General features: G+C 45.5%; 1 protein-coding gene across 1 annotated transcript; it reads left to right on the top strand.

The window, feature by feature from the left end:
• The first annotated feature begins 1,514 nt into the window (after positions 1–1,514).
• Positions 1,515–11,151, top strand: LOC135366387 (uncharacterized). The gene is made up of 3 exons (XM_064599071.1): positions 1,515–2,115; positions 9,286–9,539; positions 10,647–11,151. The coding sequence occupies exons 1-3, from the start codon at positions 2,043–2,045 to the stop codon at positions 11,031–11,033; spliced, it is 714 nt and encodes a 237-aa protein (XP_064455141.1). The 5' UTR covers positions 1,515–2,042; the 3' UTR covers positions 11,034–11,151.
• Positions 11,152–12,678: the final 1,527 nt, after the last annotated feature.

Below are 12,678 nucleotides of genomic sequence, written 5' to 3'. Positions count from 1 at the left end.
AAATTCTGAATTCGTCCCATCTCTAATATATTCCATTTGTCTCGTGATCACTCGTGATCTAAACGTAATATCGAAGATGATACCATTTAATTACGTAGACTGGATATCCATATTTAATAGCTATGAGTCCGCGGCGCATGCCTGTTTCCGCTGCTGCAGCCTGACAGGTAACCTTTTCAAGCGACCAAAGTACAAACAGGACACAAGACAACACACAAGTCGCTGTGTTGTTGTTTCGTGTTTGTTCTTTTGTCGCTTGAAAATGGGTCTACACCAACCAGCCCAAACTATACTTCAGACATTTGGTCAAATCGTCGTCCAAGTCACACTCACTGGCGCCAAATTGTAAATCTCCTCTATTCTAGCTCGAAATATCTCTTGATATCAACTTCATATTGACGATATTATCATGTAATTACGTAGTCTGTATATCGCCTGCAGACCATAGCTGTTTCCCTTGCTGCACCCTTAGAACTGGCATTTGGTCAATTTGTCGTCCAGAAGGCAATCACAGGCGCAAAACTGCCAATTTCATCCAGCAATCTCCCGACAGCGGGAAAGTCTCATACTCGTTCCCACAGTTATACACCACGTCGTATTCTTTAACTTTGCGAATTTCCCGGGCGTGTTTTCCGTGTTGTTATCAGGTCGCGGTGCGAGAAGGGAATTGTTCGCCTCAGGTATGTCCTCCACTCCCTGCCCAAATATTTTGCTGCTCACGTGACCCACGCACCACTCAGTAAACTTAGCTTCCTTGCGTAGTCCTCTGCTATCATGCCAAGCCGGGTTTCAGATGGGGCGTCCCGGAATGCTGCTCACGCGTATAGTAATGACGCTGACTTTTACAGCTCAATATATAAGGAAGAACCCGTCTATTTAGGAGATGGTTAATGCGTATTTCGTGAAATTATGTTGTCACGACGTGAGGGATACTGGTTGTCTGTTCCATGCAGAGTGAGTCAACGCGGTGGCCTTGGGAGGCAGATGTTCCTACGACATCATTTCCACGTTCCTGTTTCGGTTTGATATCTTCTTAATTTGATACATAATTCCTCACATGAGGAAGAAACAAACCTTGTGGCCGGTATACACAGGATGTTATGCACGAACTACGATGCGGATCAATTTTTCTATCAGATCGTTGTGAAATCTCCTTCAGTTAAGATGCCTTATCTAGATCGTACCAGACAAGGAGTGCCACTGATATACGCTGTAGCTTATTATCTGAGTACCTGATACAGGCGTATCTTATGTCACGTGTAACCCTTATGATTTGTACCTTATAACGATTGTACCTTTCAAGCGGCGTACCTTATAAGATTTCGCGTCCCGAAAAAAATAAAAATGAAAAGGTTAATTTGTTGCAAAATTCTGTAAAAGGAGGGTTCACTGTAGTATATAATCAGTTTGCATTTCCTACTAGACACATGTCAGCGACAGGAGAAGACGAGTACGATATACGGCGGGGCTCGTGAGAGGGCGACGAAGGTTTTGGGAATCTTTGGAGTCTTTTTTCGTTTTCGGCCGGTCGGACGGCCGCAGGTCTGGATTAAACGTTGCTTTTTCTTGTGTTTTCCTAATCACGGTCCCAACGTTATTAACATGGCGACGAGGAGTCAACGTAACCCGCGAAGCACAACGGCCACCGACGACATCACCAACGGCGACGACGCGACTCCGGAATCTCAAGCCAGTTCGCCAAGTGCAACCACAAACTACTCACAAACTGTTACTTATTAACGTGTGACGTTATTAACACCCATCTTTTATCGAGAAATATGAATGTGACTGTGGTGTAGGGTTTCGCAGTTTCTTACTTTGCTAACTCTGGGAACGCAAGATAGGCTCGTAAATGGTACACATCGCTGTTCGGAGCTTGAACGACGCCAGGAAGATTTATTTTATCTTTCCACCAACTGTTTGGCGTCGTTACCGTCTGCTTTAGTTTCGGCATACAAGTGTGGTGTCTGAGAAACACACAAACCAGTTTTGCTGCCTAACGCGCCGTTTGAGGTATCGTTGTAAGGCACTGCGCGCTTGAGATGTTGCGCGTACTTCCTCTGCGTGCTACACTGCTTTCGACCGCAATCCTAGGCCTAGGAGGGACATTTCGAGGTGAGTTTTCGTTTTATTACTTAGGTGTGTGTGTGCGTTTTTGTTACTGCACCACTTAGAGTGTATCTCACAATAACGCAATCTAATGAGGCGGAGCCCTCCTATCCCTCCTATCTGTCGTGAACGACATACTGTACTCCCAAACAGTCCAGTGCAACACTCGTTTGTGCATTCCGTGCCCGTGCATCAGTAATTCAGGGCAGAGTCAACACTAACAGAGGTTGTGTATTCCAGGCAGTCTATCCCTCCATCAGAGCCGTATATTATAAGGGAGTCTGGCCATACGAGGAGTCCCAAAACAAAGCTCCACCTGTCAGTCACAGTTCCGGGACTCTGATTGGTTTGTTTTTTACCACAGGAGCCGCCATGACGCCGAACTACCACCCAAAATGGCGACGAAAACAAACACAGTGAAGAGGGAATTTCGTTACAGGAAAAATTAACGGACTACTCTGATTTTGCGCTGCACATGTACGCCCTCATATAAGTTCCTCGAAAATCCGTTTAACACGTTTAGTCGTCGGTGTTAGGCCTATGGTGAACGCGGCGATCACAACGAAATCTTAAAACAGCAAACGGTCTTACATGGCGTTCATTCTCAGCCTTGACGGCATCTGATCACCTGAACAGTGATGGGTGTCTCCGTATAGTTGACAGTGCTATTGTCGACTCATTTACGCCGACGCCACAACTTCGACACTCATATTTGTACACAAAGTCTAAAAGAAGGGAATGAAGCTGCATATGACAGCGGCGGCAGTTATCTTCACGAGCACAGTGCCAGCGGTACAGTGCTTGTGGTGAATTGTACAGCGTGCGGGAGCGTCGGGCACGATGTTGCTGGTCGCCATCGGTGGGCAGCAAGGGCAGGCTGCAACAACCAAGGAAGGATAACGGACGTATTTTGGCTACCGTTTCCATTTTCGTTACTGCTATATTTTCGTTTCCGTTATCCGTTTCTGATACCGGCCTTTCAATTTCGTTACCGATTCGTTTCCGTTACTGTTTCCGGTAATGGGACGGTTGTTGGAAAAGTTGCGGGAGGACAGCCCGTCCGGCTCTATCAGCACCCTGTTTTGCCCAAGTGCTGCTTCGGTATCACGCGTACACACTAAACAAGTAATTTTACGTCGTTGGGATGCGAACATCTTGCAAGATAAAAAAATATATATATGTAGGAACGTGTTTTCAGTCTTCAGTCACTCGGAGTCCAGCAACTCAAGACGGGCGTAACTTTCATCCAATGTCGCATTCATAAGCAGACGCTCTCAATAATAAATAATACTGCTATGGCCACAGTGAAAAGAAACAAAAGTACAAAATAAGTAACTAAAAATCACAGGCCTGCATCCTCGTGCTATGGTGGAGTATAGTCATGTGTTGATGTCATGGAGTTATGAGGACTGGGGCGAGGTAAGTGAGGGATGCACTCTCGAGATCCAATTTGCGCTTTCTTTTCATGCTCTCGTGTAGTATTTAGAGCATTACAGGGAATGGAGTCATCAAAATACAAAAACAAAAATACAAAGTCACTCCAATGTCATCGCACAACAGGAACAGCCATTACCCGAACTCAATACCGGATGATAAATTTGTTTCCGTTTCTCTTTCCGGTAATGGAGGACCGTGGTATGCGTTTCCGTTTCAGTGATCGTTACCATCTTCAATTTCGGTAATATACCGTTTCTGTTTCCGTTAGCATTACCGTTACCCCTTCCTGGTAACAACCGGACACTGGCTCTACGAAGACCTATCCTGCGTTTTGTATTTCTTCTTGTAGTCAGGGTCCCTGACCGGCGTGCTGCGTGGTATGCGTGGGTCAACGAGCTCTGGAAGGAGCTAGTCATTATAGAACCGCTCAAGGTATACCCAACCCCACTGTATAGCACACAGGAAACAGCTGGTGTGTTCATGTCCATACGATCTGACATATATGCTATCTAGTGGGCCCTCAGTATCTTCAACGACCTTCAGCAAGCACATTTTGCATTGCAGCGCAATTTCGCTCCGCAATGTGTGCTCCATGTCTGCAAGTGTGCTGCTGAATGGACTCTGGATTCCCAGTGCTTGAAATCTGTTGAACAAGTGCACATAGGCCAAAAATCTGTACTGTATAAAAATCGTACTGTAGCTTGAGCTAGCTCTCGATGAAAGATTGCTTGATTCGCGAGAGCCTGGTGCTACTGAAAGATTATCCAGATGCCTTCTTTTGTTCAAGATCAGGGCTTGTTTTTTGCGTCTCCTCCGTTTTCCGCAGACAGCCAACACCCACCGCACACAGCGGTTTTCCTGCTACCCTGCGAAAAACCGTGACTGTCGAGGCTCAGCACAAGCACGGACCGAAGGATTCCGAGATAATGAGCAAACAGCTGCGAGTCTACGCTCCATTTACTATCACAATCCAAAATACAGATTATGACAGCTTATCCAGTTTTTCTCACTTGTGCAGATTTTTGTGGCATGCAGACAGACGGCACCACCGCGCACAGCCAAGATCCCAGCGGCTCAGCATTGGCTCAGCATCAGCTAACCACTGCTCGCAAGAATCCATGTAGCAACGCTATGCTTCGACATAAACAAAATCTTTCGGGACATATCGATTTTAGGCAAATTTTTCTAGTACTTAGTGGGATTAAAATTCTCACCTCAGGTCCATTTATTTTGTGACCGGCCAACAAAATCGAAGGAAGCGCGAAACGCAATTTCTGACGTCTGGGGAAAATTTTCCAAAATAAAAGATAAACTTCTAGCACCATTAAGTACTAGAACCCATTGAGATCTTCCATTTAATACTTTTTATGCAAATTGAGCAATTTCTGGCGAAGTTACGCGTTTGAAAAATGCATGACGAATGCGATTGGGGCAGGAGGGTGTTGCACCCAGAGTTGTACACGTTACTCGAAATAAGTAGTTGATTACAATTACGGTTACTACTGCGCGAAAAGTAATTCTTTACCGTTACAAATTACTACATCAAAAATGTAGTACGTTACCGATTAAAAATGTAACGCATTACTTTTCCCGTTACTTTTAAATTGTGGACCATAGCAAAGCCAACGAGCCTGCAGTGAATGTAACCATGCAGATCTTGTTGCATATTCTAATATGAGACACCAACATACTTGATAAGAGAAATTCACAAATACATTTGAAAGCAACATACAAAACGCATACACGGGTTTATTACAGATTTATATACACATTTAAAACAATATCGAATGATCCGCGTCGAAACATCCCCTTCGTTTTGTTACTATGGTTATGTTCAGCCGGCACAATTTATCAATACAGTCACCTATTTTACTGTTGCTCAAGTAGGTCGCGGTATAAGGGATTATCATATTACTGTGGCGTGCACGGAACACGTGTGGACTAGAGACGGGCGTCACAGTGACCTCTGCGTCATTGCTAAAGTCGAACTCGTGGTGGAACAGAGGAACACATTGGCTTGCCGAAAAGAGTTGCCATTGTTGACAGAAGGTTAAAAAAGTAATCGATTACTCAGTAATTGATTACCAAAAATTGTAATCAGATTACTTGGAAAATTACTTGCTCACAAAATTAATTGATTACGTTAAAAAATTACTGAAAAAAGTAATTGATTACTAGTAACGCGTTACGTACAACTCTGGTTGCACCCCTTAAGTGTTCAAGAGGCTGTTGAGAGATTGAGGATGTAGAGGCTGTGAAGAGATTGAGGGGACTCCGAGCAGGGGTGCAGGGGAAGAGACGAAGCCTCCATTAAAAGCTAGGGAGAGACTTGAGTTGGTAGTGATCCATTCGAATGGAATGTCATTCTCAAAAGATGCACGCCAGCGATGATAAGGGTATCGACGATGACGTTTCTGCCTTACCACAATACCCCTTACGAATTGTTAGTACAAACAAAGAGCGAACAAACGGAAGAAAATAGACCGCCATGCGACCACAAGAAAACGCTATGTAGCAGACGACAAGGTCTGCACTTCCTCATCCATCAGCCAGTGGTGTCGCGTCATGCCACTGGTTCAGAACTCTGTCTACACCTGGCGTGTACCTAAGATCTGATGCAGCACTTTTCTTTCAAAAAGCACGTACCTAGTATTGAACTCTGACCTAGCAAGTGTTATATTTAAAGTTCGATCTCTCCAAAGCCACTTTGGTAGGCTGTCGCAAGAACTCATGGAGGATCATAGGTGAGGTTATGGGGATAAAGATAAGTTGAAGATCGCGCTCCTGAGCAGTTGTACACTCTAGAAAGAAAGGGTGTGTTGAACTCCTTTGTTGGGGAGTACGCCCTTGCCACATATACCACTCCGTTTTGAGTGCGCAATTACTATCCAGTAGGTAGTTAAAGCGTCTCGTCACTCCCTTCAAGGAGTGAGGAGACTCCCTTTTGAGAGTAATTGTACTATCCAAAAGGGAGTGATATATGTGACAAAGGCAAAAGAGTTTATATCCCTTTTTCTAAGAGTGTAGGAGGAGAGAAACTCCCCTTTCAGAACCGCAGTTTCCGGCCACATCTTGGTCCCGTCGTCGAAGGTTACTAGTAATTCGCGTTTGGCAGAGCACTGAAAAAGTAATGGCGCGATAAAGTAAGATGGAGCGCAATCTCAGAAAATGTATCGATTTGATAGCCTGAGCCCTCACTACTCCCGCAAAAAAGCTTATGTACCAATCGTGCTCATGATTTCTTGGAAAACTCGGTTGAAAATTAGGGGCAGCCCCAACCGCGCATATCTCGTCAAGTGCAGCGGCAAAACTACATTGCATGCGCACAACACAGGCTCTACAACGAAAAAGACCCGCTACGTAACCATCAGGAGCAGGAAATCATTCGAGGCGTTCGCTCCGAGCCTTTTTACTATACATATTAAGAGCGCCTGTCGTACGTACAACTTGTCACACTGCGTGCACAGTGCTGGACAAAAGTTTATGGAACGCGCTCCGACGCATACCTTCCTCAGAGTGACACGCGAGCAGCGAATCGTACCGTACGGACTGACAGACATGTGACATGTAGAAGATAACTACAAAAAAGTATGCGTTGCTAAATACTGAGCGTAAAGTGTGTTTAAAATACAGTAAAGATAGTTGGAAATGAAAGTATTAGAGAATAGAGCAGTAAATACTATAAAAATATTTAAGGTACAGTATTTAGAGTAGGTACTGAAAATACCTCTAAGTCTGTGCCCAGGTAACCCAGTCAGTTGTTTGTATGTCTGTGTACGGTACCATTTGTTGCTAGCGTATCACTCTAAGGTGGAATGCGTCGGAGCGTGTTCTGTGAACTTTTGTCCAGCACTGTACATGCAACAACCTGTTACAGTACGCTGTTAACATAAACTGGCGCTGTGTTGCGGCGCCTATAAAATGAACGCAAGAAGTCCGCTGATGTGAAATGTATATTGTGTATCCATTGTACGATACCAACCGTGTATTGACACTGGCGGCATTACGCAGAATACGTACTAGAGCTGAAGATGCGCAACACGTGACAGCTTTCTGCTGCCACGTGAGCTCGATGTACAGGTGCCGCAAACGTTTACGGAACACACGAGCGGTGTATTTTCTCCTCGGTACGACAACCTAGCGGCAAGCGGAAGCTGGTGAAATCAGGTTGGTTCACTACCTCTGAGCGGTGGACGACTGCGCTCTTAGCGACACCCTGCGGTAGTTTCGGTATCACTTCTATTGTATGTGCCCGGGAAGTGAGTTGGATTTAACTGTTGTGCTTGCAAACAGCACGTGAGCAGGAATTTGAGAGGAATAGAGCAGGAATTTGAACATCTGAACGAAAGCTTCGGACAACATATTGAAATCTATAGCAGTCTATCTATATCGTCATTCGTCTACAGGGTGTCCCAGAAAACGTGTCATTGAATTATAATAAAAAAACTACACCACCTAGAATCATGCCGTCAGAGGCATTTGTTCTTACTAGGTTTTTGCCACCTCCTGACGTGAATCTCGTGTAACGTAAGTTTAATTATGTAAATTTTTGCGAACTGAAGTCGGAAATTTGCCAAGTAGAGGTCACTTTTTTACCCCACCAATGTGAAGACCGTGTCTAATTTACTCCAATTAATGATAATTGACAGAGATATTCAGGGGATATCCCATCAGAAAAAGTAGCCGAACATCATGCTCTACGGGGCTGGCGCGCGACAAATGTTTCAGCGTAATCCTTGTCAGTCCGCCGAAAGGACGTTGGAAACCCAGCCCACACTTGCATCGCAGAAAGAGATAACACGGGAATGGCTTATCGCGTCAGACTTTCGCTGGGATCGCACTTTCCCTCTCCCAATTATAATAATAATAATAATAATAATTGGGTGTTTATGTCGCGAGACAACTGAGTCTCCAATTATAGGAACTGTCACTTTTTCTACTAGCACTCTGTGGGCTGGGTTTGGAACCTCCTTTCCTCGGACTGAGAGCGATCGCGCTCGAAAAGTCATCGCGTGTTACGGTTCGGTGCAGCGAAAAGCATGATGTTCGGCTGTTTTTTACGATGGGATAGCTCGCTAATATCACTGTCAATTGCCATAGACTTGAGTGAATTCGACACGCTCTTCGTATTGGTGAGGTAAAACAGTGACCATAACTTGGCAAATTACCGAGTTCAGTTCGCAAATAGTTACATAATTAAACTTACGTTACATGACATTCACATCAGGAGTTGGCAAAAACCGAGTAAGAACGAATGCCGTCGACCGCATCATTCTAGGTGGCGTAGTTTTTTTTACTATAATTCAATGACACGTTTTCTGGGACACCCTGTAGACGTGGTTCATTACATCATAGATGCATTTTGCTGCACGCCAGATTACTGAGGAAAATAATAATTATTCTTGTACGTGTCGTACCTAGCCAGGTACAAGCCCTCGAACACACTCCCGAGCAAAGTGCAGACGTCAGAGAGCTCACAGTTGCCCACTGGCAGCTCGAAGCACGTGATGTCTCGTGGGCTGCCCCACTGGCGGCGGTGAGAGCTGTCATGTCAGAGCCGCATCAGTTTCGGTTATTCGTGGTGCCCTTTTTCTCCGCTTGTATTACTTTCTTCGCTGTGAAACTTTCAATGCAGGTTCACAGCCATGCAAAGGACCGTCTTTTACGTTTCTCTGAGGCAACCTTGGATGACCTGTAGAAACCCCTTTAATTTCTGACACAGGTATTACTCTCACACAGGCGCACTTGGTGATGCAGCCGCAAAAGGGGCAACGGCGGAAACAGTGAAGAGCCGCATCGGTGACTACGTCATCGACGAGTTGTTTAGAGCTCATGAGCTGAGAGAGTTTGCCGTGCGGGGCCACTATATCATGAGCTCCACGACCGATGTCCCCCTATGGGTGCTGACACAACAAGGAGTAGTAACTGGCCTCGGAGACGTCGACATTGTCAGCCAGAGCATGGATGTAATGAGTGATCACGTTGTCTACAAGGTATGGTGTTGTCGCAACGTTGTCGCAAGGTATAGGTGTCATGATGACACCGTTGGTTATTTGTGACAGATCGCTCTGACGAGGGGGGGGGGAGGCATCTACCTCGGGCACTTTCGCCAGATGGGGCGCAGGTTGGTAGGTTGCGGGAGCTAGGTTGGGCAATAAAGCGAGGATGTAGAGAGCTAAATGCGAACCTTTTCTTCTTTGTGTTTATAGCGCATACAGCGGGTCCGGTGCCCTTTTGCCGGTTTTGTCAACTGACCCTAAGAGATTTGGGAGAAAGTCACAGCACACCCTGGAAGAGGCTAGAATTTGTACGTCACCGACCTGAGAAAGAACTCTGCAGGAAAATATTTCCGTGTATAACGCGCACCGTTAGATAACGCGTAGGAGCTCTTCAGAGCACTTTGTTACTGTATAACGCTCGCGTTATACACCGGAAAATACGGTAATTCGGAAGTGGAAAAAGCGAGCGCGCACGAAAAACGGTGACATTACAATTAAACATATCAACGGTTATAGAATATTTCAGATACAGAAGAAACACTCGCCATACTGGGCATAGTTGTGAATTAATTGGTGACGTCAAATGTTACAGAGCTTCGGCCATGCTTGAAAGGAACACGTAGCACAATCGATGCAGAAAGCTGAACGTAATCATGTATGCCATGCAAGCACTTATACAGGAAACGAATCTCATGCGTTGCTTACTTGAGCCTAAGGTGCTAAACTTCCAACATGCCCAACATATTGGTCATAAAATAACTTAACAAAACACATCTGCACTTGTTCGATCTTTTCGCTTTTAGTTGAAGAAACTGAATTATAGAAAACACAAGTAAATTCGAGCTTCGTAAGTTCCACGGTAACGTAAAGTCCACAATGTGAGTCCTTAAAAGTAGCAGTTACATCAGTGATAATGTCGAGTGTGCGGTAGCTTGCGGTAGATAGGTAGGTAATGTGCGGTATAGTGTATGTGTTGGTATGTGTTTATTCCAAGGCGCTAATTATCTGCAATGCATTTATCTAGGTTGGCTAAACGTTGCTTAATTCCCAATAATGCTTTTCATCCCTGAAGACACCTAAGCATTACTTTACGGCTCGCAGGGGAGGTTCAAGTCAACCCATGGAAGCTACCGAGCACCCATGAAGATCTTCATGGATGGCCGCTGGTATCGGTCGAGCGACGTGCGCGTCATTCTAGCGCGTGTCGTCTTCTACGTAGAGTTCATAGTTCACAAAGCCTCACCTGATACTCCGGTACGCACGGTACGGTTGGACAAGACGGCTTACGCGGACACAAAGACCAGAGATGAAAACATCAGCCGCCTCATTGACAAACGAGATGAATTGCGGAACGCAATCCAAGATTTCGTTGAGCACAGCCTCCTGTACAAGGATGGTTTCGAAAGAGTAGTGAAGCACATCATTGAGACGCACAGACAACACGAGACGTTTCAAAACGCCTTCACGGACTGGGACTGGAAGTCCTGAGTAGCTTCTCCGCTTCATATAAAAACATTACTAATTTTCGCAGCCATATGTTCGCAGTGGTTGTCAGGTTTGCTTTCTTATTTACGGGTGTTTTACTTCGTAAAATTTTTCAAGTTTGGCTTTGGTGTCGACTTAGCTGCATTTGTTCTCCAGTTAAGCGGACGCATGTGTTGGTAGTAGCAAGCATTAATAACATCTGGTTGATTTAGATATTAGTTCCTGGGTGATGGCCACTAATAACTATTTTCGCATAGCATAGCCAAATATTTGGACCGTTTTGCCACCTGGCCAGAATGTTTTGCCAATAACGCACTAGTCCTCTCAAAATCACAGGGTTTTCGAATTACACTGATATTCCCCATAAAAATTCAGCACCCGAAAATCTGTCGCTTGTTCAGGGAAGCTTGCTGAAATTTCTGTTTGTGGAACTGATATCACCGTTGCAATCCAGTAACACAAATGTAGTCACCGCAGTGGAGTTGAAACAGCTCCTTTATGTTTGACCTCAGTTCAGACAACCAAGTGAGGCATGTTTTATTCCCATCGAGGCTTCTATAGCCCAGGCACTACGAGCCTTGACCCAGGTATATTTCCAAGATTTTCATCTCCGGGGTGTTCCGTAGGGGGAGGGGGGCTATATACCCTTGGGGGCATTAGAGGAGTGTGGGGGTGCTACGACAATTCCATCCTGGGACTGTCTCAGATCTAAAAAATCTCAAGGCACCCGGGTCCTTAAAGGGACTATCGTATCCGTCCCGGTCGATTCCTAACTGTAGTTCCGTTTTATTCCGCGTTCATGACTGATATTAGGGAGTTTTAGGAAACCACGAGCAGCCTCCGATTCCTTTTACGTATTGCTATCAGTCATTCACCTATTGCTACGCTGATAGCTGAGTGGCTGATACGTTATGAAAAAGAAATTGAAGGGTGCTCACGATTTCCTAAAGCTCCCAAATAACACCGAAAACCGACGCGAACGGGTAGCCTTGTTCCTGTCCAGTTTGATGTAGCACGTGGCAAAAGCAGAAGACGCATATTGAGAGTATTACGGGATTCCATCTCTGGCAACGTCACCCGCACAATGCCAATCCGCAAACGCCCTTTGGTGCAGACGCGGCCTATCAGGGAGCGGCTGGAGGGACCTTGGCAGCCATGGCGACAGGGCAAGCCGGAATACAAGAGGACGGCGTCTGCTCTGTGATCGGCTGGTGGAATGTTGTTTCTGGTTAGCGTTAGATACGTTCGTACAGCAAGGAACGTAAACCGTGTTCCGTGTTCGTTACCTTGCACGCAACATGGTCACGTCAGAACTCACACTGGTGAGCGAAAGTCGGCGTATTTAGCGAGGATTTTTCACTTAAAGGAGCAATGAAGTCACATTTCACATGGCTCGACACCCTGTCTCATCTGTAAAGCTACCAACCAGGAGTCATCATGCAAAACTTTTCTCTCTGCGGTGTATTGTCACTGCGCAATAAAATTTACGAAAGACAGTCAGAAAAACCAGTCGCGGACGAAAGCGCGGAGCCTCGCGTGACGTAGAAACTGCTCAGTTGCCTGTTGTCTTTGCTTTTTCTTCTCGGCTCATGCGCCACTTATACATGCTTGAGATGTGCCGTTGGATGTCACTTGGTCACGTACCAGA

The sequence above is a fragment of the Ornithodoros turicata genome, chromosome 1, assembly GCF_037126465.1.
Source record: "Ornithodoros turicata isolate Travis chromosome 1, ASM3712646v1, whole genome shotgun sequence".
Lineage (NCBI taxonomy): Eukaryota > Metazoa > Arthropoda > Arachnida > Ixodida > Argasidae > Ornithodoros > Ornithodoros turicata.
This window is presented reverse-complemented; position numbering and strand designations above follow the sequence as displayed.